Source organism: Triturus cristatus, chromosome 4_2 (genome assembly GCF_964204655.1).
Source record: "Triturus cristatus chromosome 4_2, aTriCri1.1, whole genome shotgun sequence".
In the NCBI taxonomy this organism is placed as follows: Eukaryota; Metazoa; Chordata; class Amphibia; order Caudata; family Salamandridae; genus Triturus; species Triturus cristatus.
The window spans coordinates 592,592,660-592,618,314 of NC_140586.1; the positions used below are offsets into that span (position 1 = coordinate 592,592,660).

Genomic DNA, 25,655 nt, shown 5'->3' on the forward strand with positions numbered 1-25,655 from the left:
GGGGTGCCTAAAATGGCGGCCGTGCATTCGCTGTGCGTGGCGCTGGGGAGAGGCAAGATGGCGCAGATAATGTTCAGTTTGCAGGCTAAATTTCCACAGTCCTCCCTTTTAACATATCTCGCCAGCTTGTCTAGTTCGGATTTATCCCCATAATACTGCGGACTTCCACCTCATAGAGGGCTTTCATCCGCTCTGTTTCAAAGTTCAAAGTCTTAGGGCAGATGCAGTTCATAAAAAGCGAACATAAAGGTGGCAGACACTGAATCCCCAAACAACATCCACATAGTATCACAATCGGTATTAGGATAAATGAAAACAGCCTCCATCCCCAACTTTTAATAGTGTCCCAAAACCAACTCCCCAGCGACCATTCTTCTTGCTCTTGATGGACCTCTGTGGACAGTCTGTGGAGATGTTCAATTGCTTTGTAGACTGAGGGTGAGTTGTCTGGTACGTAGGTACAACAGCTGGACCCAATGATGCGGCATGCTCCTCCACGATCAGCCAGGACCACATCTAGAACGAGGCGGTTCTGAAGGGCCACTAAGCGGACGGCCTGGAGCTCGGCGGTGTTGTTGGCGAGGGCGCCAGCCGTAATGTTCATTGCCGTTTCGACTGCCTGGGTTAAGTGGCGGATGGCACGGCTGTTTGCCATCGGACCCCAGAGCGGAACAAGACCCTTTACTGCATCCATGAACTGTGCTCCAGTGGAGTCGGCTTGCACAATGTCTTTGGCCCGTTTCTGTCGGTGATGGTTTGCTGGAGCCACATACGTCGGAGGAAGGACAAAGGCGATGTAGCAGGTGCCTCCCCAACCTTTCGGGAGCCAGGTGTAGGCCTTAGTACCACAGACGAAGTACATATTCGGGGAGGCAACAAAGGAGGGTGGGTCAACTGAATCCAGTGTTCGGGTGATGAGGCAGGAGCTGTGGCCCACCAGCTGTGCCCCCAGGCCTTCGAGGCATACAGATCCAGTGATGTTGATGACGGACAGGGCCACTGTTAGGGTGGCGGCGGTCCGTTTTCGGAGGTAAGAGAAGGTGGGTCTGGCTGGATTGTTGAACACTTGCATTTCAACTCGTTCTTTGGCAGGGATGTCCATGTGAAAGGAAGCGTTCGATCTCAGAGGGCAGAAGAGGGCGGAAGTTCTACCAGTTTTGTTCATCCAGAACCCATGGTAGAAGTGTGACATGGTTCTGCCGGAAGTGGCATTGTCCTTGTAGCTCTCCTGCAGAAGGATCAGCCAGGCGAGGCAGGAACCATGGACAGAAAAAGGTGAAGGGATGAAAGGGATTGAGTGTCCAGTGGCATGTGGTAGCAATCCACAGATCCAGCAGTTAGTGGCGTTGGTGGCAAGATTGTGTTGGTGGAGCAACTGCACAAAAGAGTTATTCCAGAACTCCTTACGCCTTTCTCGGAGTTGGGGTGAAAGTGAGATCAGATGGTGCTCCTTCGTGGTGGTAGGTTGAACGGTGGTCAGCAATGTCTTATGAGCGGGTGTGTTCTCCTCCATGATCCAGAAGGTGACCATGAGGAGAAGGCAAAAGAGAAGGGTAATAAAAAGTGTTATAGTCTTAAAGCTGTGCATTCGGTCAGTCTTTGGGTTTTTGTAGGGGATCTTCGGACGTCCGGTTGCTTCCATCACCTTCATGTCGGGCGCTTCCATCACCTTCGAGAGACTCGGTAGCGGGCAGAACCACAGACTTTGCTTAGTTTCTCTCCTGGTGGCCTTTGAGGTGACTAGGCTACAGCTCTGAGATTTCCACTTAGCCTGTGGTCTGCTTAGCCGAAGTCCTCTCCTTTCGTCGCAAGTTATACCCTTCTTTGGATGGCACAGTGGGATCGGGATATTCAATCAATTCAAGTGTCTCTGTATCCGGGCAGCGGCTCAGGGATGGTCGGTCTTTGTCCAGAAGTTCCTCTTGGGCGGTGACGTTGTCCGTGGTTGTCAGGGTCGGTGATATCTTCTTGCAGTGGTGTGCGTGCAGCCAATTGCGTTTCCCCTCCACTCGAAGAGCTGTTCGGGTGGTGATCAGGACTTGCAGGGGGCCCGTCCACCGGGGCTCCAGACTCTTGGTGCGCTGGAAGTTACGCACTAAGACGAAGTCACCAGGTTGGATGTCGTGTCCGGGGCCCCTGGAAACATCGGGAATGGCGTGCAGCACCTGCTGATGGATGATAGACAACGTTTTAGTTAGATTGTACAGATAATCAGACATGAGGACGTCCGGGACGTCGTGGATGGATGTCGGTTTTGGTGCAGTCCAAAGGTTCATGGGCCGCCCGAAGACGACCTCGTAGGGGGTTAAGTGGTGTTTGGTGGGGGTGGAACGCATTGATAGCAATGCTAGTGGGAGAGCGTCTGGCCATCTTAGCCCTGTGGTGGCGACTATTTTTGCTATCTTAAGCTTCAATGTGGCATTGTGTCGCTCAACCAGGCCTGCAGATTGGGGATGGAAGACCGCATGGAACTTCTGTTTTACACCCAACCCTTTTAAGATGAGTTGGATAACTTCGGCTACGAAGTGGGGGCCATTGTCGCTCCACAAAATTCGATAAAGGCCGTATCGGGGGAAGAACTCCTTCAGTAGTACTTTTGCGGTAGTCATAGCGGTGTTGTCATGGGTTGGGTAGGCTTCCACCCACTTGCTGAAGGCACACACAATGACAAGTACATACTTCAAACCTTGGCACCTTTCTAGCTGGACATAGTCCATTTGTAGGACTTCAAAGGGGTGATTGGGGACCCCAAACCCTCCCCGGGGTACAGCAGTTCCTTTCCCAGGGTTGTGTTGGAGGCATACTAGGCATTGTTGGACTAGACGTTTGGCTGAGTCTGGTATTTTGTCGTTGTGCCAGACTTTAGAGATGAGTTCGATCATGGGGGCAGACCCTATGTGTGCGGGGGAGTGTGCCATGGTCAGCATGGGGATCAAGTATGAATCTGGTAACAACCATTTGTTCAAGTCTTTGGTTCGCCAGCAACCGTCATCGTCCTTCAATCCCACCCGGGCCCATTCAGTTAACTCGTGTGGTGTGCTGGCTAGTTGGATATCCCTAATTGTTTCCCTAGCATCCTTCCATTTCTCAGTTTGTGACCTGGTCACGTACATACGGGTCGTGGACCTATTCTCGGCTGTGGTTCGGGCTGTAATGTCAGCCAGTGCATTTCCCTGTCCTATAATGTCTGTCACCTTCTTGTGTGCCTGGCATTTGATCACAGCTAACCGTGTGGGGAGGAGGACTGCTTCGGTCAGGGCAGAGACTAGATCTCCATGCAGGATGGGTGTGCCATGAGAAGTCAAGAATCCCCTCTCTTTCCATAAGAGCCCAAAGTGGTGAACTACCCCGAAGGCGTACTGACTGTCTGTGTAAATGTTTGCGGTTGTCCCTGCTGCCAGGATGCAGGCTCGTGTAAGAGCAATTAGTTCCGCCGCCTGTGCGGATCGCTGTGTGATGCGGGCTGTCTCAACAACTGTTCGGGCTGTGGTGACTGCATAGGCAGCTGAGGTGGTGCCATCGGGGAGCTTGATGCATGAGCCATCCACCCACAGTTCTCCGTCAGGGTCCGGGAAGGCAGTATCCCGGAGGTCAACCCTACTCTTGGTTTGTTCGTCGGTGAGGGTCACGCAATCATGTATAGGGGATGCATTGGGGTCAGCGTCAGGGAGAGGCAGTAGTGTAGCTGGATTCAGAGTGGTGCATCGTTTCAATGTGATGTGGGGTGCAAGCAGAGTCAGTTCATAACCAGTCAGTCGTGCGCTAGTCAGGTGTTGAGTCTTGGTTTGGTTCAGGAGGGTGTCAACAGCATGGGGTACCAGTACCGTGAGGGGGTTCGAGAGCACGATCCCCTCACTTTGTCGGATAGAGACAGCAGCGGCGGCTACTGCTCGAAGGCAGGCGGGCAAAGCTCTGGCTACGGGGTCAAGAGTGGCAGAGAAGTAGGCACAAGGGCGTTGCTTAGGGCCTATGGACTGGGTTAGGACAGACAACGCACATCCCTCCCTTTCGTGGGTGTAGAGGGAGAAAGGTTTAGTGTAGTCTGGGGTTCCTAGGACTGGGGCCGAGCAGAGGGCGTTTCGTAATTCTTTGAAGGAGGATTGACATTCAGGTGTCCAGGGGAGGGGGAAGGGGACATCCTTAGCCAGCAGGGAAAGCAGAGGCTTTATGGTAAGACTGAAGTTTGGCAACCACTGTCGACAAAAGGAGGTGAGGCCCACTAGGGATCGTACTTGCTTCTGAGTTTTGGGAACAGGGGTTTCTAGGATGGTTTGAATTCGGTCAGGGGTAAGTTTCCTCCCGTCTTTGGATAGTAGGTGGCCAAGATACGTTACCTGGGGCTGGCAGAATTGCAATTTCTTTCTGGAGACCTTGTGACCGTTCTCCGCAAGGAAGCGGAGGAGGTGAATGGTGGCTGTGACGGCAAGAGGAGTGGTGTCGGCCGCCAAAAGAATGTCATCGACGTACTGTATCAACACCACTCCATCGGGTAGTTGGACTGCATCCAGTTGCCTCTTGAGGGCTTGGCTGTAAATACTGGGACTCTCAGTGTAGCCTTGGGGTGCCCTGCAGAATCTGTACGAACGGGCTTTTAAAGTGAAGCCGAACAGGTAGCGGCTGTCTGGGTGGATGGGGATGGAAAAGAATGCGTTCTTGAGGTCAATAACAGTAAAGATGGTGGCAGTGGATGGAATCAGGGTGAGGATGGTGGTGATGTCTGAGACTACGGGGTACTGGGGTATGACTACTTTGTTAACCTCTCGCAAGTCAACAATGAAACGGTAGGCTTTCTCATCTCCCTCGCCTTGCTTCTTTACAATGGGTAGGATAGGGCTGTTGCAAACATTACTGACTACTTCTTCTACCACTCCTGCCTCGACCAGGGACTCGATGATTTCCACCAATGCCTTCTCGCCTTCGGGTGATATCCGATACTGTGGAAGCTTTGGGAGCACTGCGTCCGGTCGGACGGTTATGTGTACCGGGTCGATCACCATGCGCCCTACATCTGAGTCGGTTTTAGCCCATAGATGTGAAGGTAATGTGTCGAGTAGGGACATATCAGCATCGGTTATAGAGAGCATACGCCGTGTGTGACAGGGTCTGGACAGGTCTGGGTTATCGTGTAGGATGACTCGAACTCCGTCTGGGGAGCATCTGATGGTGGCTCGAAAATGTTTTAGCAAATCAAGTCCCATAATAGCATCGGGGGTGTTGGAGGAGAGCAGAAAGGTCGTGTCAGTGGTGTTATCTTCTAAGTCAAAGGAGATTGGTGCTGATAAGGGGTTAGTGGAGGGCGTTCCGTCAAAGCCTATTGAGGTTACGTGTGAGCCAGACAAGGGTGCCCTAGGAATCAGTCGTTTAGATAACGCACTACGTGTCGCCCCAGTATCTACCAGGAATGGAGATTTTGTGCCCAAGACCTTAGCGGTGACGTAAGGACCTTGCTGGTCAACACGGAGTTCGACTGGATCCCTCCCTTGCCCCTGGCGGTCCTATGCGAAGTCATGAGTGTTCTCATAGTCGGACTGCTGACACTGGTTTTGGCGGGGGCGATCAAAGGTGTTTGGTCTGCCTGGCCTGTCGTTGATGGTGTTGTTCGTGTGCCCTCGTCCCTGTCCTCTATTTCTGGGGTCATATGCTGTGTCTCTGGGGTCCCTATTCTTGTTCATTTCCAGAAGGACCGGGCACTGGGATTTCCAGTGTCCGAACCCTCTACAGAACGCACATTGATTTCCATCTAAGTCTCTCCGTCCGTTGTAGGGTGTAGGTGTATGGTCTCTAGGGGGTAGTTTTCTAGGGGCGGTTGGTTGGTAATTCTCTTTTGGGGGTTCCCTTCCTATGGTCACCCCTTGCAACTGTGCTATCATCACCCTCTCCTTTAATTCCTTTTTCTTCTTCTCTGACGCCCTATCGTTCTCGTTCTTCTGGTTTTCGTAGTATTGGGCCATCTGGAGAATCGCTGCGGGTTTGGAGGCTGCCCAACTGCTCTCGCTGGTCTGTAGCTTCTGGGAAGCTTCTTGAGACAGACCCTTTACATAATTCTGGACAAAGAGGTGGTGTCCGGTTGCGGTGGTCATGTCTTGGCCACTGTAATCGGAAAACACAGTCTCGAATCGGGAGAAGTATTCAGACACATCCTCCTGGGGTTTCTGGCGGCAAGCCGTCACTATCGACCAGTCTACCTTTCTTTCTGGGATTAGAGTCTTCAGCTTTTGTACAATCTTGTCTGGGAGCTCTAAGATGGCTTTCGGGGGTTTCTGTCCTGGTTCTCGCTGTTTATCTATGGTATCGAGTTGTATCCAGGTATATCCGAACGGCTCAGCGTGGTCAACTTTCCGGATTTGTTTCCACACATCAGCCGGCAGGCATAGCCCAAAGAACAAGTCGATATCTGCTAACGTCATTATCGTTGAGCCTAAGGCTGTACCCAATTCAGTGTAGAAGGCAGTCGGGTTTTTTCTCAAGTCGGGTAGAGTCTTTCTAAAGGTCAAAATATCTTGCCGGTCCCACGGCTGGTAGACCCAGTTATATACAACCCTTCCCTTCGCATCTTGGTGGTTGATGTCGTCGTGTGTTCCCTGACCCCGTGGGGGGACCCAGTAGGGGGCAGCTTCTTTAATGGGCATCATGGCATCGGCCCTTCCTCCCTGGGGCTTAGTTGCTATGGGGGTTTCTGTTTTGGTGGTCTGTCCATGTTCTTTAAGGTGTCGGTAGACCTTGAGTGTACGAGTGAAGAGGTTCGTTACATCGCCCTCTCCTTCTTCCCCAATGTCTACCTTCCTATATAGGGCCGCTAAGCCTTCGGGACCTTTATCGTGGTATCTGTCCTCATATGCATTCAGGGCGTGATAACAGAGCCGTACGACGAAGTGTCGTCTGCGGCTGTCGGCATACGAGCTATACACGTCTGTTATATACTCCTCACTTTCTTTTCGCTCCACCAACGTCCCTACTATCCTATCGATTCCTGCTCGTTCATCCTTAGTTAATCGATTCATTCTGGTGGACTCTTTCTTTCCCATCTCATGGTCATCTAGCGTTGTAGTCGACATTGGGTTCAGTACAAGAGGCTCAGCCGGCGCGGAGGCCGTGAGGGCCGAGGCCCCTGTACTGCTTTCGCTCGTGTTCGGGGGTTGTGGGTGTTGCACTACTGATTGGGAGGGTGCATACGGAGGGGGCATGTAAATGATCGGGGGACCTAACAGTAATTCGTCATTCGTTCGCTGCTTGGAGGACAACTCAGGGTAGAGCAAAGAAGGGGTCCTAACAGCGTACTGGCCTGAGGTTTCGGGCTCCTGTCTTAGTTTAGTTTCCCTTCTCTCCTTTATGTCTTCTTCTAACTTTCTAGCGGCAAGGTGAGCTGCCTTTCGTAATTCCTTTTCTGCTTTTACTTCTTCCCTCTTTTTCCGTTGCGTCGCTTCTTTGCGCCACATGCCAATACTGTCAAGCATAGTAGGCGTCGTCTTATTGCTACGCAGAGCTACTTCTAGCGCTTCTATCTTGCGGTCGTCGAAGGATCCCATCAGTGGCCACTGACTTTCGGGGTCCTTCTTGGTATATTTATGCCACAGCTTGCTATAAGCTACGGCGACTAGTCCATATTTAGTGAACATGTCCTTATTAGGGGTGCCTTCCAGTGGAGCCGGGTGGTTCACCTCTAATAAGCGGTCCGGGCAGAACCAACTACCAATCAGTGGGGAGAAGATAGGCATGATGGGTTTCAACGGGGACAAAAGTCAGCACTACCTATCTTTTCACTGCTTGCAAAGACTAGACAGAATATCTCTATTCTTCGTTATTTGTAAGCAGAGAATACCTCCAAAGAACCAATATCGAACAACTAGTGTTCGGACAATCAATCAATCAATCAATGGGGAGATAAAGATAGGCACGACGGGTTTCAACGGGGACAAAAGTCTGCGTTACCTACCCTTCACTATTTGCAAAGACTAGACAGAATATTCCTATTCTACGTTATTTGCAAACAGAGAATATCTCAAAAAGCACTATTCTTCAAAACAATCAATGTTCGGACAATCAATCAATGGGGAGATAAAGATAGGCACGACGGGTTTCAACGGGGACAAAAGTCTGCGTTACCTACCCTTCACTATCTGCAAAGGGAGAGGGAGAGAGTATTTCTACTCCTCCCCGTTTGTAGACAGCGAATATCTCAAAGAGAACAATCAATGAACAATACTAGTATTCAAACAATCAATCAATTATTTCGCACTTTTGTCGTATTTCACGACCTTACCCGGACCGCGTGGACAGTTTCTCGTCTTCCGCCTCCAGCGCCCGATCGTCCTCTACTCTCCGTATTTGCCGCGGCACTCCTGATGGTTCCCAGTCAGGACCGTAGATCACTCGAGAGAGGTCTGCTCGGAACCAGTGAAGTTCGGATGATCGGCTGCCAGACGAGGGTCTATTGGGCAGGAGCTCTCCCGATCGTTGCAGTCGTTCACTCTGTCGTCGGGACCTCTCCCACTGGATCCACGTGTCGCTGATGGGCCCCACGTTTGGGACGCCAATTGTTAAATGGTAGCGGCAGTTTCAGTCGATAATCTTTCAAGTATTTGCCCGGCGGTAATCGCCTCTCATACCACTCGATAATTTACCAATAAAAGAGGCAGGCGCCGGAGACTGGAAGGCAGGAAACAAAGTTTTATTCCGTCGGAGCAGAACACATCAGATCTGACAGCAAGGTATCGTCACGAGGTGCTCTAACTGCATCTCTGAGACCTGGTCTCTTATACACTGGTTTATTGCTTTATTATACATAGTACATTCTTGAGATTCCCTTGATGTGCGGGGAAATATCCCCTGAAGCCCCGGCTCAGATCCGATCCCACACATGGTTACAGTAGAGGTTCCCACCCTACCCGCAGTGGGAGATGGCTATCGCGCAGCAGGGAATTCCGCTAATTCCCGGGGGTGTGTGCAACCGGCCGGGTCTCAGGGGGTAGGGGCTTTGATTCTACTGTAATCCCTTTGATGTGGGGTGTTTCCCTTACAGTAGGGGTAATAAACTGCATCCGCAGGGCTAGGCGATGGCCTGGGACCAGTTCAGACAATGGGGCGCAGAGGAAGGGGGTTATCAAAGGAGAGGCATGACCATGTATGGGTTGTCGGTCGGAAGTGGTTCCGTAGCAGGGTCGCGCAGAAGGAGAGGGTTTATGGCCTGTATGAGAGAGCGGGGGTGGCCAGCACGCGGGGGATGCTTGCAGCGCCAGGGGAAAGCGCTGGCGGTCGAGAGTGAGCGGGGAGAGAGTGGGGTGCCTAAAATGGCGGCCGTGCATTCGCTGTGCGTGGCGCTGGGGAGAGGCAAGATGGCGCAGATAATGTTCAGTTTGCAGGCTAAATTTCCACACCAGCAGAGACTCAGCCGGAGAGGTTATGGTCCGAATGAGTCCGGCCTAGGTATTCCGCCTGAGCTATCAGCGGGGTCAACGAGGGAGAGGACACCACCCTATCAAGACGAGCATGAAGGTCATGCACCGCTGAATAATACGAATAAAGACGCTCACTGGGGTGTAAGGTACGCCACATGTCATGTAAGGCCCAACACGACAACCAATCAACGAGACCCCTTGCGTTTGAAACTGCCTGCGTGCTACGGAGCGGTGGGTAGGACCTGTCAAGGTGTGTGTCCAGCACTGCATTAAAGTCCCCACCCAGCAACCAGGGAAAACCCACGTACGGAGTTAGGGTCACCGAAAGCTGGTCCAGGAACGACGGTTGGTCAACGTTCGGGGCGTAGAGAGAGCCCAGAAGTATAGGATGTCCATTGAGTCTACCCCTAACTAACGTGTATCGCCCAGCAGGATCGACCACCACATCTGAACAAGTAAAGGGTGTGCCCGCCCTTACCCAGATCAACGTTCCCCGGGCATGTGCAGAGTACGAGGTACCAAAAAGCTGCCCCCTCCACCGAGCACGCAATTTGTCTAATTCTGGACGTGTCATGTGTGTCTCCTGGAGCAGGGCTATGACCGCTTTATGCTGCTGCAAATAGGCAAACACAGAGTATCGGCGTGCCGGTGTGTGCATACCTCTTATGTTCCATGTGACTATCGCGGTGTCAGCCATCAGTAATGCGTGAGGACAATGCTGGACCCACGGTCGGGAGCGGGCCAGTCGGAGGGAGGAGGACCATGATCACAGTTGTCTTACCTGCCTGCTGCAATAACATGTTGAACAAGAAAGTTACAGTGCACTGCTGAGTGCATATAGTCAAAAGCAAACCTGAAATTAACAACAAAAACTCCAAAACTGTGAGGGCAAATCCCAAACCGGGCATTCGTCCAAACTTATGAAATCAGTTGCCTGTAAACTACCAGGCCAGATATGTGCTAGTGGGTGCCAAGGGCACTCCTAGTGGTCCCAAATTTGCAGAGCCCAATGTTACCCCTGTCTAGGCCTAGTGTGTCGTCGGAGCTGGTAGCTATGACAGCCACTCCCCAGGGGTCTATATCTGCTCGCCGCTGCCGCCCGCCTCCCGATGACTGTATCATGCATGCGCCTCGTTTCCCACCTCATGCGCAAGGAACCCCCCGCTATCCCTCCAGCCCCCAGGCCAAAAGCAGCGCCCCAGCCAGCTCGTTTGTACGGGCACAGTGAGTCGCGCCGCCACAAATAAGGGGGGCAGCCAGGTCTGAATCCCCCCTCCCGGGAGCAGCCAGCAATACTCATCCCACCATCCCACACCACTCGTACTTATCACTGTTTGATCAGTCTAGAGATCACACAATAATCTCGGCGGTCTGGGGCATCACCACCGGCATCACTTGGTCATCCGGAAGCATGATAGATGGAGAGGATGAGCCGTCAGTCTCAGTATCACTATGTTCACGGATCATCACGTCCCCCTGGCTGCTCACAGATCCCAAGGTGGCCACCGCCTCAAGAGCTTCCTGGCGCTCCAGCCGCATCTTCTCCGGGCTAGGGGCTGCGGGAGGGGTCGGGCCCATTCCTCCACGTCTTTCCCTCTGCCGCCGCCGTCTCGAGCGCTTCTCTCGTCGCCCGGCGAAGCTTGATTCTGGGGGCTTCGGGCCACTGTGTCGACCCGTTTCCTCCAGCCAGTCCCAGACATCTGACGGGGCGTCGAAAAAATGTGTCCCTTCCTTCGTGACCACCCGGAGGCGCGAGGGGAACAGCAGTGAGTATGGGATCTGCAGTTTACGCTGCCGGCGCTTCACCTCCAGATAATTACTTCTCCGCTTCTGAACTGTCGCGGTGTAGTCTGGAAATAGCATCACCTGTCCGCCCCCTACCGTCAAGGCTCCCATCTTCCTTGTTTCGCACCCGGAGGCGCGAGGGGAACAGCAGTGAGTATGGGATCTGCAATTTGCGCAGCCGGCGCTTCACCTCCAGATAATTACTTCTCCGCTTCTGAACTGTCGCGGTGTAGTCTGGAAATAGCATCACCTGTCCGCCCCCTACCGTCAAGGCTGCCATCTTCCTTGTTTCGCGGAGTATCACGTCCCTGTCACAGTAGTTGAGGAGTCGGAACAGGAAGGGACGTGGTCGTGCCCCAGGTACGGGCCTCCGCATCGCCACTCTATGCGCCCGTTCCACCACAAACTGCGCGGAGAGTACCCCTGAAGGGAGTATGTCCCGCAGCCAACCCTCAACGAACTGCTCCGGATGCCGGCCCTCCTCGCCTTCCAAGAGTCCCACTACGCGTATGATCTGGCGCCGAGAACGGCCCTCCGCATCCTCCGCACGATGTTCCAGAGTATTAACTCGGTCTATCAAGTCCTGTAAGGTTGCAGAATGGTTGCGCACTATCGGCTGGACTTCCTGTAGCGCCTGGCACTGGCTGGCAACGGTGTCCACCAGCTTACGATGGTCAGCATGAAGCAGGGTAAAGTCAACCGTGACTTTGTCAATGCGTGACTCTAATGAGGTTCTGGTTTGTTCAAGGGTATTACCCAGTCGATCGTCCGCTGCCAGCATGGCATCCATTTTGGCTTCCAATGTCGACACTGGCAGTGCCGCGCTTCCAGCAGAGCGTCCCGACGCCGAGTCAGGGCCCTCCGCCCTCTGTAGGTGCTCATTTTGCTTGTTTCGTAGCCGCCCCATGGCCAATTGTTGGGCTGACGGCATTCGGAAGTGCCAGTGGTGTGTTGAAGCAGGGTGCAACTCCGGGCGCCACCACACACAGGCAGCAAGAGTCCAAGTCCCACCACCATAACCAGATTCAGAAGAGCGGGGGGTTCGCAGGGTCCCCTCGTACACTATCGCCGCCCCCGTGAGATCAGTGACATCCGGATGATTCTCCTCAGCGTATGACAGCGTTGCGATCAAGTCACATTGGGCGCCCGCTGCGACGGGATCACCCAACGACCGTGTCACTCACCAGTAGGGTCCAATGATGTACCACCTTTGCTGTCTGCACCCAGCACCCGGGGCCCGCAATAGATGTCTCTCCGTCCGTGCGGCAGCGTCGGTATCACAGTCCAGGTAGTGCTCCCAGACGTATGTCCCACTCCACTGAGCTTTTGCGTGTGCTCCGGATCACTCCTCTGTTTTTCCACCCGGGCTTGGCGTGTCCTCTCCACCGCACGTCGATAAGCCCACAGGCGCCCCGACACCTCCCGTTGGCATCAGGTGGGAAGGGAACGGGGGGCCCCCCGCAGTCAGGCAACCGCCGAGGGCTGGGGCTCAAGGCAGCCTTTCCGGCACGAGAAGTCCGTCGCGTCCCGTGGTTCTACTGGCGGCCAGTTCTGGGATTATGTCCGAACACCAAGTCCCATGCCGCCAAGTCCATGACAGCCGGGCCACAACAGCACTCCCAGTAGTGTTCAAGCGGCCAGTCTCCAGAGCGCCACACACAGGGACGGCCTGTCCGGTTATTCCCACGGCGCCGCACACAGGGCCACACCACGCTCCCCGGGTCTCACCCTCACTGTCTCAGCAATCCCCCTCACTCCCGAGGGTGTTCGTCAGGTGCTCACCGGATCCTCACTCAAAAGAGCACAGCCAGAATGGGGCCTCTCGCCAGCTCATTCACCGGCCGCTGCAAGATCTCACGTCTGCCACCATCATCCCCGTCTGTAATGGTCGCCGCCACCGCCTGCCACAGAAGGCGCCCCCAGCCGCAGTACTCCCAGTCATGCAGGGCCACAGTTCAGCCTGTCACCAGCCCCTCCAGGTCTCGCCGCCATATGGGAGCGTGGGAGCATCCCCGCAAGCCGCCAGCCAGCCAGCCGTCTTACATCTACGCGTTGTGCGGCCTAGCCCCCTCATGGCAGGCCGCGGCGTATAGTAGTTGTCGCAGCCGGTAGCCGCCTCCGGCGCGTCCCGCGCATCCTGCCGTGCAAGCCGTCAGGGCGAAGGCGCACAGCAGGGAGCTGACTCCGCTCTCAAATTGAGCCCCTCAGGGCCGCCGGGGTCTCACAGTGGGAAGCGGGCAGCATCGGCAGCCCCGGGGCACATCGTAGGCAGGAGAAACGGCAGAGAACGGCTCTATGGTGCGGGAGCCTCACATAGACGCAGCCATCTTGGCCATGCGCCCTCTAGCGCCCCCCTCCAGATTGCCGTGAGCATCCATTTAGAAGATGGAAACTACATTAGGCGAAAGAGAGAGAAAGAACAAAATGAAAGATAATCATTGTAAAATGATGTACAATCGTTTTAGTATAACATTATGTGTTTTTATATTATTATGTATTTTATTGGCGTGTATAGGTTGGATTGTTCATGCTATGCAGCAAAAAGTTGTCCCTTCTTCTATCACTGTGCCTTCTTATTCTACTATCTCTCAGCATCTATTTCATACACTTCCTCAACATGAACTCGTTAGAAGAACCGAATATTACAATAATTCATTTATCCAGTTATTACACCAACACCAATTAGTAATTAATACAACCGATTGTTGGGTGTGTGGACTAATGCCTCATACCACAGAGAAAGGGATGCCATATTTAGTCCTTCCGTTCTCCTATGAAGGTTCCGCTTGGGCTTATTTTGTTATTTTCTCCAACACATATCAAAGCAAATTCAAACGACCCGTCAGTTCATATAGTGGTGGTCGAGATTTTAGCCACAGTTCATTGATAAAGGGAATGGTAGCTATGGCTAAAATCATGGAAAATAGTAAAATTTCTGTTGATGAAAGAAAAGCATATACTAATTGGAACGTCACTCATTATATCACTAGCCCTAGTGATAAGGTTAAACAGGGAAAATCTCCACCAATTTGGACTGTACCTCATCAAGGCAAATTCTGTTTGCAAATAATTGGCCAGACTACTGACACCGTACAGAGAAAAAGCTTTTGTTCCCATACGTACATCCACTCATCTCAGAATTCGCCGCCGTTGGTGCCATCTCAGGGCACGTATTTCATCTGTCACGATAGAGCCTATACGTGGTTGCCGACTGATTTTTCTGGAACTTGCTATATAGCTTTTCTTCTTCCCCCTACATACACTGCTTCTTCAAATTTTCATAAAAACAGATATGGCAGAGGAATTATTGATTCTAAAGACACAGCAGGACAAGAGGGAGGAGACCTCCTAAAAGGATTTCTTCCTTTTTGGGGTCCTATGGCAAACAGCAGGAATATGAGACAACTGGTTCATGTTGTAGAGACTACCATAGATATCACTGTAGGAGCTTTGAGTAATATTACAGCGGAACTACAGGCGGATCGTCTCATGACATTACAGAACCGAGTTGCCTTAGATGTTATTCTTGCAGATCGTGGTGGAGTCTGTAAATTGATCAAATCAAGTTGCTGTATTTATATACCTGATGATGCTCCGACAGTATACCAGGCCATCTCTAAATTACATATAATCTCCGAGTCGATTCATCAAGACGAAGGAGATTGGTCGTTATTGGGATGGTTTTGGGGACTACTGTCCAAATGGGGTTGGAAAGTGCTAACATTCCTTGGTATGGTTTTAGCCATTGTTTTCTCTTGTTGTCTTTGTATGCACTGTGGTCCCGCCATCTGCGACCTTTGTGCTACTGTGTGCATCCCAAAACCTAAGACACAAAGAACAGAGAATATTAGAATGATGTTACAGCAGCAGCTCGATGACCTCATGGCCATCGACATCGACTCAGAATAACGTGAGTCTGTGTATCTTGCCTGAGTTCTGGTAAAAGGAGGGTCTAAGGAAATTCGATTTTCGATCACGATCGTATTGAGCCTCCATTTTGTGCTCCGCCGCCATTTTGTGTTGCCCTCACTCAGGCAGCACGACGAACGAAGTCTTTTCTGCTTTTCCTGCAGTATCGTGTCAAAATAGCCTTCTGCCTCTGTTTACAAAGCTGGTGTTAGAGACTGGCCGAGTACACTAATCCCTGTCTGGTTTTTCTAATCCCTGTCTCAACTATCTGTTGGTTCACACTATTCTCTTCTGACTTTATCTTATCTTCTGGCCTTCGCTGTCCTCTGCTCGTATTCTCTCGTTTCACAACTGTCTTCCAAAACACACAAACGTATCTCGCCACCTGCAAGTCAGTTACAGACACGTTAATACCTTAACATGTGGGGAAGGGTGGCAAACACAGTTGGAGGAGAGGCTTCTTCGGGTCACTCGATACTTTGTTTTCCAACTCTTTCTATTGGCTCTGACTTATTTTCGAACTATTCTTATTGGTTTTTCATGTATGTTTTAGGTGTGTCCTTTGTTAATGTATATGTCACCTATGTACTATAAAAGATTGTGCGCCACGGAGTGAAGTGGCAGTCTCCTGAGAACATACCGTGTGTACTTCTAGGACAACTGTACTACCTGCAGCTAATAAAATCTGATCTTTACACCGACAGAGTGTCCCCGTGTCTCTGTAAGCTGAAGCAGGAGAACCCAGGAGATTAAGGCGTACCCTGTGCCGCCAGTCCCATAAGGTTCTGGTTCTTCAACACGCTTTCGGCTGACAACCGGAGTCCAAGCCTTACCTGGGGCGTGCGCTGCCTCGCTCTCTCTCTCTCCCCGCTCGTCGGACGTCCTGCTGGGCGGTCCCTATGACATTGCAGCTCCGTTGCTAGGCGACGCTGTAGCCCGACGGGTTATGGCGCTGCCTTCTCCTTCGTTGACGATCTTGGGCAGATTCCTCTTGGCGAACAACGATCACGATTCCTTTCACCTTGCAGTTTCCTTAGCTTCAAGAAATCCTTTAGCACGTTGCGGCTCGGGCCGGCGGCGGTGATCTTTAGGGTCTGGGCCTCAGACGCTTCGCAGGAGGTGGAGCCATCCTTTTGTGGCAGCAGCACAGCCCTCTTCACATCCTGGGGGCGCCTCCACCCACCACACCAAATGCAGGCCAGCCTGTTGCTGTATCACCTACTCATCCTTGGTGTCAGGACATCTCCCCAGACCCGGTCACATCCAAACCCAGACAGGCAATACACAACCAGGCAGAGGCACACAGGATGGGTAGGGCAAGAAACCAGCCACTTCTAAAAGCGGGTTTCTAAACACACAATTTAAAAAACATCTTCACAAAAAGATGTTATTAAATTCTGAGTTCAGGCACACTAAACTCCATCTCCCCATCTTATGCCGATGGGAAGATATGCTGGAAACATGTTACACAGCAGTCCCCATTTTGTCCTATGGGCAAGATGGCCTTGCAACAGTGAAAAACGAAATTGGCAGTATTTCACTGTCAGGACATGGTACACACCTCAGTACATGTCCTACCTTTCACATACACTGCACCCTGCCCAGGGGGGTACATTGGGCCTACTATAGGGGTGTATGATGTGCATAAAAAAAGGAAGGGTAAGGACTGGCAAGAAGGGGCACTTGTCAGGAAAACAAGGCAGTTAACAAACTGCGTGCAGGCACTGCAGTGGCAGGCCTGAGATCTCTTTTTAGGGCTACTTATGTGGGTGGCACAATTAGTGCTGCAGGCCCACTAGTAGCATTTGCCTTACCAGCCCTGGTACACATAGTGCACTTTACTAGGGACTTTACCAGAAAGACAAACATACCAATTATGGACAACCAATTACCATAACATTTTACACAGAGAACGTATGCACTTTAGCACTGATCAGCAGTAGTAACGTGCCCAGAGTCCTCAAACCAGCAAAAACAGGTCAGAAACAATACAGGAGGAAGGCAAAAAGTTCAGGGATGACCATGCAAAAAGGGCCAAGTCCAACAGGAGGCTTAGTGTGCGTCTCACCTTCAAACATGCTTCACTTATGAGTGCTTCGGTGTAAGGCTGTGGGATCCTTCTGCTCGCTTGGCTTGAGTCTTTGCTCACAGTCAAGTTAAAGCGAGATCACTGCAAGGTAAGAGCAACGACGGATGGTTTTAGAGCCTTTCTTACAAATTTTCAAATAAATAGGGAAAGTCGAATCACCACCCCCAAGAACACACTCGAAGCAGCGTAGCCATTAGCAGACTGCCATTGTGAGTCTGGACGGCTGCACCCCAGCCCCATCTTGTTTTTTTTCTTTCAGAATGCGCCTTTCTTTTGCTGTGCTTATTTAAATTACATGCAGACCTCCGCAAAATTGCCCTTTCAGATTAAGAACACGGGATCACAGTCCATTATTGAACTGCAATTAAAGCACAGAGGGAGGAGGCTGCAGCCGCCACTGTTCACGTGCGCCCATATTATTAATCAAAAAGAGCGACCATATGTCGTCTATCATTAAACAAGTGCTGATGTTTAGTCTTGCAGGGCATAAGAAGCGGTATGCTGCGAGAGGCGGATGTATGACGTTACAACGCATTCCGTTGCAACGCATGCCTTTACCACGCATGCGTTACAACGCAAATGCTATTACCGCGCATAACCTTTATAACGAATATGCCTTTACCATGCATACTTTTACAATGAATTTCGTTGTAAAACAATGCATGGTAAGGGCATATTCATGGTCAAGGTTATCACAGACCCCTGCCCCAAGACCTATTACTGCTCCCTTGTGCCCTCCCCCCTCCAGCCCCCAGATCTTTTTTATTTAAAAATACCCCTCCCCTGAACCCCTGCGCGACCGTCTCCCCATTTCAAAGAAATACCCCTGCCCTGAAATCTAAAAATGGAGGCCAGCATGATTCCCAATCATAGCGTCAAACTAATGTTTCGACTATAAAGGGAATGCCTAATGTATATGTGCTTCGAAGCTTGTAAATTTTGGAAACGCTACTTCGGATCAGGCAAATCAGCGAATCTAAAGTCCACAACGGTCTGCGCGGCTTGCACCAGCAACTTTACTTTATTGAAATACTTTCAGTTTTTCAGCCCCCATATTTTATGCGGAACTACACTTACCTTAAAGCATTTAAAACAAAACACACACACATGTGAACTACTTGCATCTGAAATACCACCCCAAACCCCTCTCCTACCCTGAACCCTAAAAACGACCCCTGCTCGACCCAACCCCCATCCCTTAAATCAATTTTATTTATAAACTAAAATCCCCCTTACCTCTCCTCATGTCTCTTCTCCAAGCTCTTCTAATACACGGTGCACGTCATAAAGAGGAAGCGGAAGGATCTTTCCGTTTCCTCTAACGACGCCGATAGCCTCCACATCTTTTACAAATAAATGTTTTGTGTCTCTGTGCAAGAAATATTTCGGTCTCCAAACGAGAGCACCACACATTCCTTTACAGCGAATTAAGTTGTAAAGGCATGCTTGATAAAGGCTTTGTGTGGTAAGGTTGTTTACCCATCACCCACATACCTTTACTATTCATACCTTTACAACTTAATTTGTTGTAAAGGTATGTGTGGTAAAGGCTATGCGTGGTAACAATGCATGCGTTGTAATGCATGCGTGGTTAAGGGTATGCGTGGAACCTGCCGCGTTGTAGTGGCTGTTTCCTGCGAGAGACCATCGTGTAAGTACAACTGTTTATTTCTTTCACAACAAGTGTTTCTATTGTTATGCAAGCCTGCACTGTAGTGAGAAGCGTTCGAGTTTTGTTTGTTCAGGTTAATTTTCCATGTGCAGACTCGTTGTTTACTTTAGATGGCTATGTTAATATTTTATTTCACCCTTTCTTGTTTGATCTGTAAACGTATTGAGCAATGAACACTTACATGTGCAAAGGGAGGAGACTTTTCACTCGTTGTTTACTTTAGATGGCTATGTTAATATTTTATTTCACCCTTTCTTGTTTGATCTGTAAACGTATTGAGCAATGAACACTTACATGTGCAAAGGGAGGAGACTTTTCGTTTTTGGAGTAAATCTACGCAGTTAAGGGGCTAATACAAAACGATAAATGAGTGTGAGTGCAGCACTTTAGACATTCAGGACGGAAGAAGTTACCCATGTTGGATTGGGGTATGAGTGGAAGCAACCAAATGTGCTGTAAATTACCGGTGACTTATTTTTCCTGTGAAAACAGACCGTGCAGCTTCCCTTGTAGCAGGAATGTCCATTTGCAAAGAGTGTCTCCTTAGAATAGGGAGCTATGAAGGCCATCGCCATATGGCATGTCACAGTGCGCACACCCTTCCTTAAGCACATTTATTCAGGGTACCTACAAAGTATCGGTGTCGCTGCAGTTCATGCCAAAAAAGCATAACTCTCCTTTCAATGAGGAAGAGCAAGAGCTTGCGCATTTCATTTGCTGTGTGTAAACCTATTGGCGACGCCACTGAGGTTCTAGAGGCGGAACAGAGGTCGTCGTTCTACTACAGAGGTGCGTCTCCCCACAAGCCTCAGTCTCTACCTCTCTCTGTTTTCCAGGGCGTCTTTCTTTCTTTGCCTGTTTGTTTCTTCTGCTGTCTGTCTCTATCTTTTACACTGAGACTGCATCTCTATCTTATCCACAACTTGCCTCTGCCTCTCACTGTATGTACCCTAGTTTCTCTGACTTTTAAACTACGCCTGTCTACCTCCACTTGTGTGGTTTATTTTGGGATGGCAGATGGTGCACAACTCACTCTCACTCATGAGTCTTTGTTCTTAGCTTGACTTATCGGAAAAAGGGATAGAAAGACATTAATTGGGTACATCTGTTTTACCCTATTCAGCTGATATTTCTAGTCATTTACCACACTGCAGGGATGGGCAGCGCTGTGGTGGCTTCAGTAGTGTGTAGCCTATGTGCACTGGCCTGGGGGTTGAGGGGGTATGGAACTATATACTATATAGTTCCATACCCCCTTCCAATGTGTGTTCTATATCTATATAATATAGATATAGAACACACATTGGAAATATAGTTTTACGAGAAACATTTAAAATGCAGGAACATGAGTTACTGAGGTACGAAAAGGTGAGTTTCAGAACGTTGATTTACAGAAAGCTCAGTCTCGTTTTTCAGATGATTTCCCAGTTCCACTCTACCCCGATTTTAACATTTTACTCTGGTCCTCGCACCTTAATAGCCACCCATCTGCAGAAGCCAAGTCCACAAAATTATTGGTGAGGCCTGGTCACGTGATCAAATGCTGAAACATCATCAAATGCTGAATATAAATTGGGGAAAGTTGAAGATAGAACAAGAATGCAACAGGCGCATCCGTGTGTGAGACCTAAGCAATCAATTTTAAGACTGAACTATGCGGTTCATTTCATTACCGAAGGCCGGCTCTTTCACTGTCCTCTGTGCCAGATGTTCTCATCAGTGGTAGCTAATACAATGAGAAGGAGAACAAGGTTGATTGTATATTGTACATGCCCTGCACTTGCAAGGATGAGGATCATTTCAGTTGCATTTGAAACAGATGGCTGTGGGTAGCCCTATCCAGCCCTTTCTGCCTGTGTTTATTTTGGTTGCACGTGTCGCAATGTGTGTGTACAGTGCGACATGTGACCCCCCAAGCCAGTCATCGGAGATGTAATGTGACAGTTTATGTGTTGATCTTGCTTAACTAGTTTGCGTTATCATGCTTAAGTAACTTACTTAAATATTATCTTCTTGGCTATGAAGTGGATATTCAGCCCTGGCAGTATATGATATGCTTTGCCTTGTTCAGCAGATCAAAAAACATAAGTAAAATACATTGTCATTTACAATGCCAATAACTCTAACTTTCAAAAATGAGAGACCGATTGCATTGCAAATGCTTTTTTTTTTTTTTAATTAACAAAATGTTGTGATGGAGAACCATGCCTATTTGGGTGCGAGGTAAAAGCTCCTGAGTTCCATGCTCTCCGGACACAGCCTGACTCACAAGCACACTCTCATTCGACTCTTCCCCTAAGCGGCCATCGCACAAAGAAAAAAATAATAATAATGAAAGGAGGACCAAATCAATCTGTATTAATATAATGTGAATTTAGGCACCGAAATGAACTGCAGCATGGATGCACTTTAGAGAGACAGAATGCTTAATATTTTAGAGGTTTATCCTCACACATTCATACAATAGTGTTGCAACTATATTGTTACTGGCGGTAAAGCGTCAATTTCAGAAATAAATAGAGGCTACAAGTACCCAAGCACAAAATTAACCTGCTGACCAAAAAAGTATGGGTATTTACCTAAAGTCAAATACAGAGGAGGTTTAAAACGAGGAAACCGAAATGGAACTCAGCTTAGGAGCACAGAGAGGGAGCCATCTCAAAGAGGCAAAGGGCTTACATTTGTCGAGAAATGAAATTGGACTTAGTAGTATGTATACATTTGTGCATGTCAAAGAGGCTGAAGTAAAGTAGGATGTCAAAAGGTCAAAGTGTTGACAGAAAGGCCAAGAAAAGGAAGAGAACAACAATATGGACCTACCTTTGCATACGTTGTATTATCTGCAAACTGTGACAATATCACCTCTGGATTTTTCAAATCAATGCTTGCCATTCCAATTTCACCTCTAGCAAGACCTCTTCCTTCCACTACACTTACAATAACCGATGCAACAGAGCGAGCCGAAACTGCGGATGATGAAGTAACTGTAACAGAAATAATTTGGCGTAATCGTCTTTATAAGTGTCACATAAGAAGGAAGGGTTACATAATTATGTTATAAGTTAATAAGGGCCTTCATATGAACCATATGCAAGAATAACTCAGTCATTTTAAGAAACAGAAACCGGGTTATGAACACAAATACACCACAGTTCTGTGAAGCAATTCCTCATCTGCTCACATCGCACCTGGCTGTCATTTTTTATGAGTTAATACAGGCATAAAATAACAGACCAGGCGGCTAAATTGTAAATGTGAATGAAGAAACGGGTAGTTACATATACCCATACCTCTCTAGCGTTGTTGCCCTCCCCACAGTCATGACCATAAAATATGAAACATCCACATTTCAAGTTTTAAAACGTCAATTCTTCTTTAGAATCCTTATGTATGCTTCCAATTTATCAAATCGTACCGTAAATTTAAACCTTTAGTTCCAGTAAAAATTGACTGATCATGTAAAAAAATATTTTCTCTTGAGCGAGTAGAACCCACTTGGATCTCACTACTCAGAACCAGAGACTCAATTTTACCTAGCGCTTTGTTCAGTATACTAAAATGCAGCTGGACTTAGGAGAGGACAGGTGAGTTGATCATGAATATCGAAAGTATACCTTTGCTAGAGAACTATTGTTCCCATAATGCAACTTTTCCTTATGTAGCAAGAGATTCTCCTCAGATTCATAAATGAAACATTTTTTTCTTAAAACCTGCACAAGAAAAACAAGCATTGGCAAAGTCAATAGGTTTCGCCTATGCTAGAGTTATTGGCTTTGCAATGTGTTTTACCTTTTAGGCATGTTATACACTAGCGTAGCTACTGTTCAGTATGATTAAACGTTAGTGTAGCAGAGGACAGTGGCGTGGCGTGAAGGCTCGTAGAGTGGAGTGACGAAGGGTGGAGTAGAGTGTCGCTGGGTGCTGCAGAGTGGTGTAGAGTGGAGGGGCATAGAGTGAAGTAGAGTGTCGAAGATGGAGTGGTATAGAGTTTCGTACAGTGGATTGGCATAGAGTTGCATACAGCAGAGTGGAGTAGATTGGAGCAGAGAGCAGTATTGTGTCATAGAGTAAAGTGGAGTGTATTTGAGTGTTGTAGAGTGGAGAAATGTGACGTAGAGAGAGTTGTGTAGCCATCGCAAAAAGAAAAAAAATAATAATAATGAAAGGAGGACAAAATCAATCTGTATTAATATAATGTGAATGTAGGCACCGAAATGAACTGCAGCATGGATGCACTTTAGAGAGACAGAATGTTTAATATTTTAGAGGTTTATCCTCACGCATTCATACAATAGTGTTGCAACTATATTGTTACTTGCGGTAAAGCGTCAATTTCAGAACTAAATAGAGGCTACAAGTACCCAAGCACAAAATTAACCTGCTCACCAAAAAAGTATGGGTATTTACCTAAAGTCAAATACAGAGGAGGTTTAAAACGAGGAAACCGAAATGGACTCAGCTTAGGAGCACAGAGAGGAAGCGATCTCAAAGAGGCAAAGGGCTTACAATTGTCAAGAAATTAAATTGGACTTAGTAGTATGTATACATTTGTGCATGTCAAAGTGACCGAAGTAAAGTAAGATGTCAAAAGGCTAAAGTGTTGACAGAAAGGCCAAGAAATGTGACGTAGAGAGAGTTGTGTAGAGTGGAGTACAGTGTGGTAGAGTGGAGTGGCAAAAAGTGTGGTAGAGTGTCAGAGTGGAATACAGTGAAGTAGAGTGTCATAGAGTGGAGTGGCAGAGAGTGGAGTAGTGTTGTAGAGTGGAGTGTCATAGAGTGAAGTGGAGTAGAGTAGCATAGAGTGGAGTGGTGTAGTGTAGAGTGTAGTAAAGTGCTGTAGAGTGGAGTTGCGAGGAGTAAAGTGTTGTAGAGTGTCAGAGTGGAATGGCCTAAACTGTCATACAGTGGAGTGAAGTACAGTGGAGTAGGAAGAAGAGTATAGTGGAGAGGCACAGAGTGTAGTGTCAGAGTTGCACATAGGGGTGTAGACTGGACGGGTGTAGAGTGGAGTAAAGTGAAGTAGCATAGCATAGAGTGGAGTAGAGTGTTGTACAGTTGAGTTTCATGGCGCAAAGTGGAGTGCTGTAGAGTAGAGTATCATAGTGGAGTAAAGTGCCATTGAGTGGCATGGAGGGAATTGCATAATGTGGAGTGGCGTGTCAGGGAGTGGGGTGTCAGGGTGGAGTGGGATACAGTGTAGAAGCATGAAGTGCCAGAGTGGCGTGGCGCAGACTGGAGTCATAGAACAAAGTGAGTAGAATGTCAGAGTGGAGTGGCATCAAGTGGTGAGGTGTAAAGTGGAGTATGCATGGTGTGGTAGCACGCTGACTCGAGGAGTACAGCTCGGATAGATGGGACTTCGCTGTCAAAGCCTAATGAGATGCCATGGGCAAATTAATTACCAGTGATTGATTCAATCTACACTGCAGCCTTCATACCTATTTAATTCACCGCTGAATCAATGCGGACCACCACCTGAGGGGCTGTATTCCTGACTCCACCTAATCCAAGGTTGTCTCGCACCCCTTACCCCACCCCGTCCTGAGGAAGACCCGCCTGCAGAGGATACAAACGACCCTCCATGCACCAGGGTCGAAACATCAACATTTTCCCTTAGTGGGCCTGTACCCTACCTCACCCCAGTCCTGCCTTTTGATAAGTGAATACAACCTTGTTCACTATCAAGAAATAGCAAATAATCTACGAAATCAATGAGAGACAGGCCCTATTGTTTACTGAAGATATGACTAAATGAAATTCTGTTTTCATAATTACTCTTTGATTTCCCGCCCTATATATCTGTTCCATTCTCACGAGCACTCTCCTCCTTCACACTCCCCTTGGAGCAACCCCTTTTTGTTTTGAAAACATTGTTTACAGGGATCTGTTATAACAACTGTGAAATTAAACAGTCACCATTGAAGCTATCTAAGGTGCATGTGTGTCATTTTGAGGATATACTTAATCAAATTGAAAAGTAACCAGGTACAATGATGATACGAATTTATCTCTATGTGTACCCTATATATTCTGATCTAATTGAATACCTTTTTAATAGAATATGTCTAGGACCACTGTTTTTCTATACCGATTGCTTCCCAGGTCCATAGACTAGTATGGGTTACCACACTATTATATAATGGCCATCACAGGCAAACCATTTTAAACTGAAAAGACCATTACATTTGTATATACAGTTTTACTGATGAAACTACACAATTATACGATAATGTATTGAAATGGCATCACCTACTGTACTAATTTGTTTTGATCGTATGAAAATATTTGTTTCCACCACACCGCAGAATTACATAAAAGTACTTAATTTGTGCCTTCCTAATTCTGAGGAAGTCTGAAATATTTGCACAGTTCATTTACAGGCATTTATATGTGTGCTAGAAAAAAAAATCCTTTCCCACCCCATGTCACATAAATCCTCTCACTGTGAAGTCAGTGAAAGAAAAGTAAACACCAAACTCCCTCAGAAGGCAGAGACTGGCAATTATGCTCACGCTGACCCCCCTACATTTTTTCTCAAGCCATATTTTTTCTTCAATTTACTGCAATGAAAGAGGGACAAGCTTATGAAGACCTATTAATGCAATATATCTCTACAATGTTACAAGAAAAAGCTTCCCCCTCCTCCCCATCCCCACAAGGATTGGCTCCAGAGAATTCACACAGTGCACAATTAACATTCCATTACATCCATTAACATGTCATTATTCGCTTCCTAGGTGTTATGTAGATTTGTATGGTGCAACTAATAACCTGTGAGGATATTAAGGCACTGGAGTAGGTGTGT

At 48.6% G+C, this 25,655-nt stretch overlaps 1 protein-coding gene across 1 annotated transcript in view; it reads right to left on the bottom strand.

The window, feature by feature from the left end:
- Window positions 1-25,655, bottom strand: part of MSH4 (mutS homolog 4) — a 1,782,190-nt gene that overhangs the window by 1,630,520 nt on the left and 126,015 nt on the right. Inside the window, exon 4 of the mRNA XM_085599942.1 lies at window positions 21,671-21,834. Within this exon, the coding sequence (XP_085456068.1) occupies window positions 21,671-21,834 (164 nt within the window). The remainder of the gene's footprint in view (window positions 1-21,670; window positions 21,835-25,655) is intronic.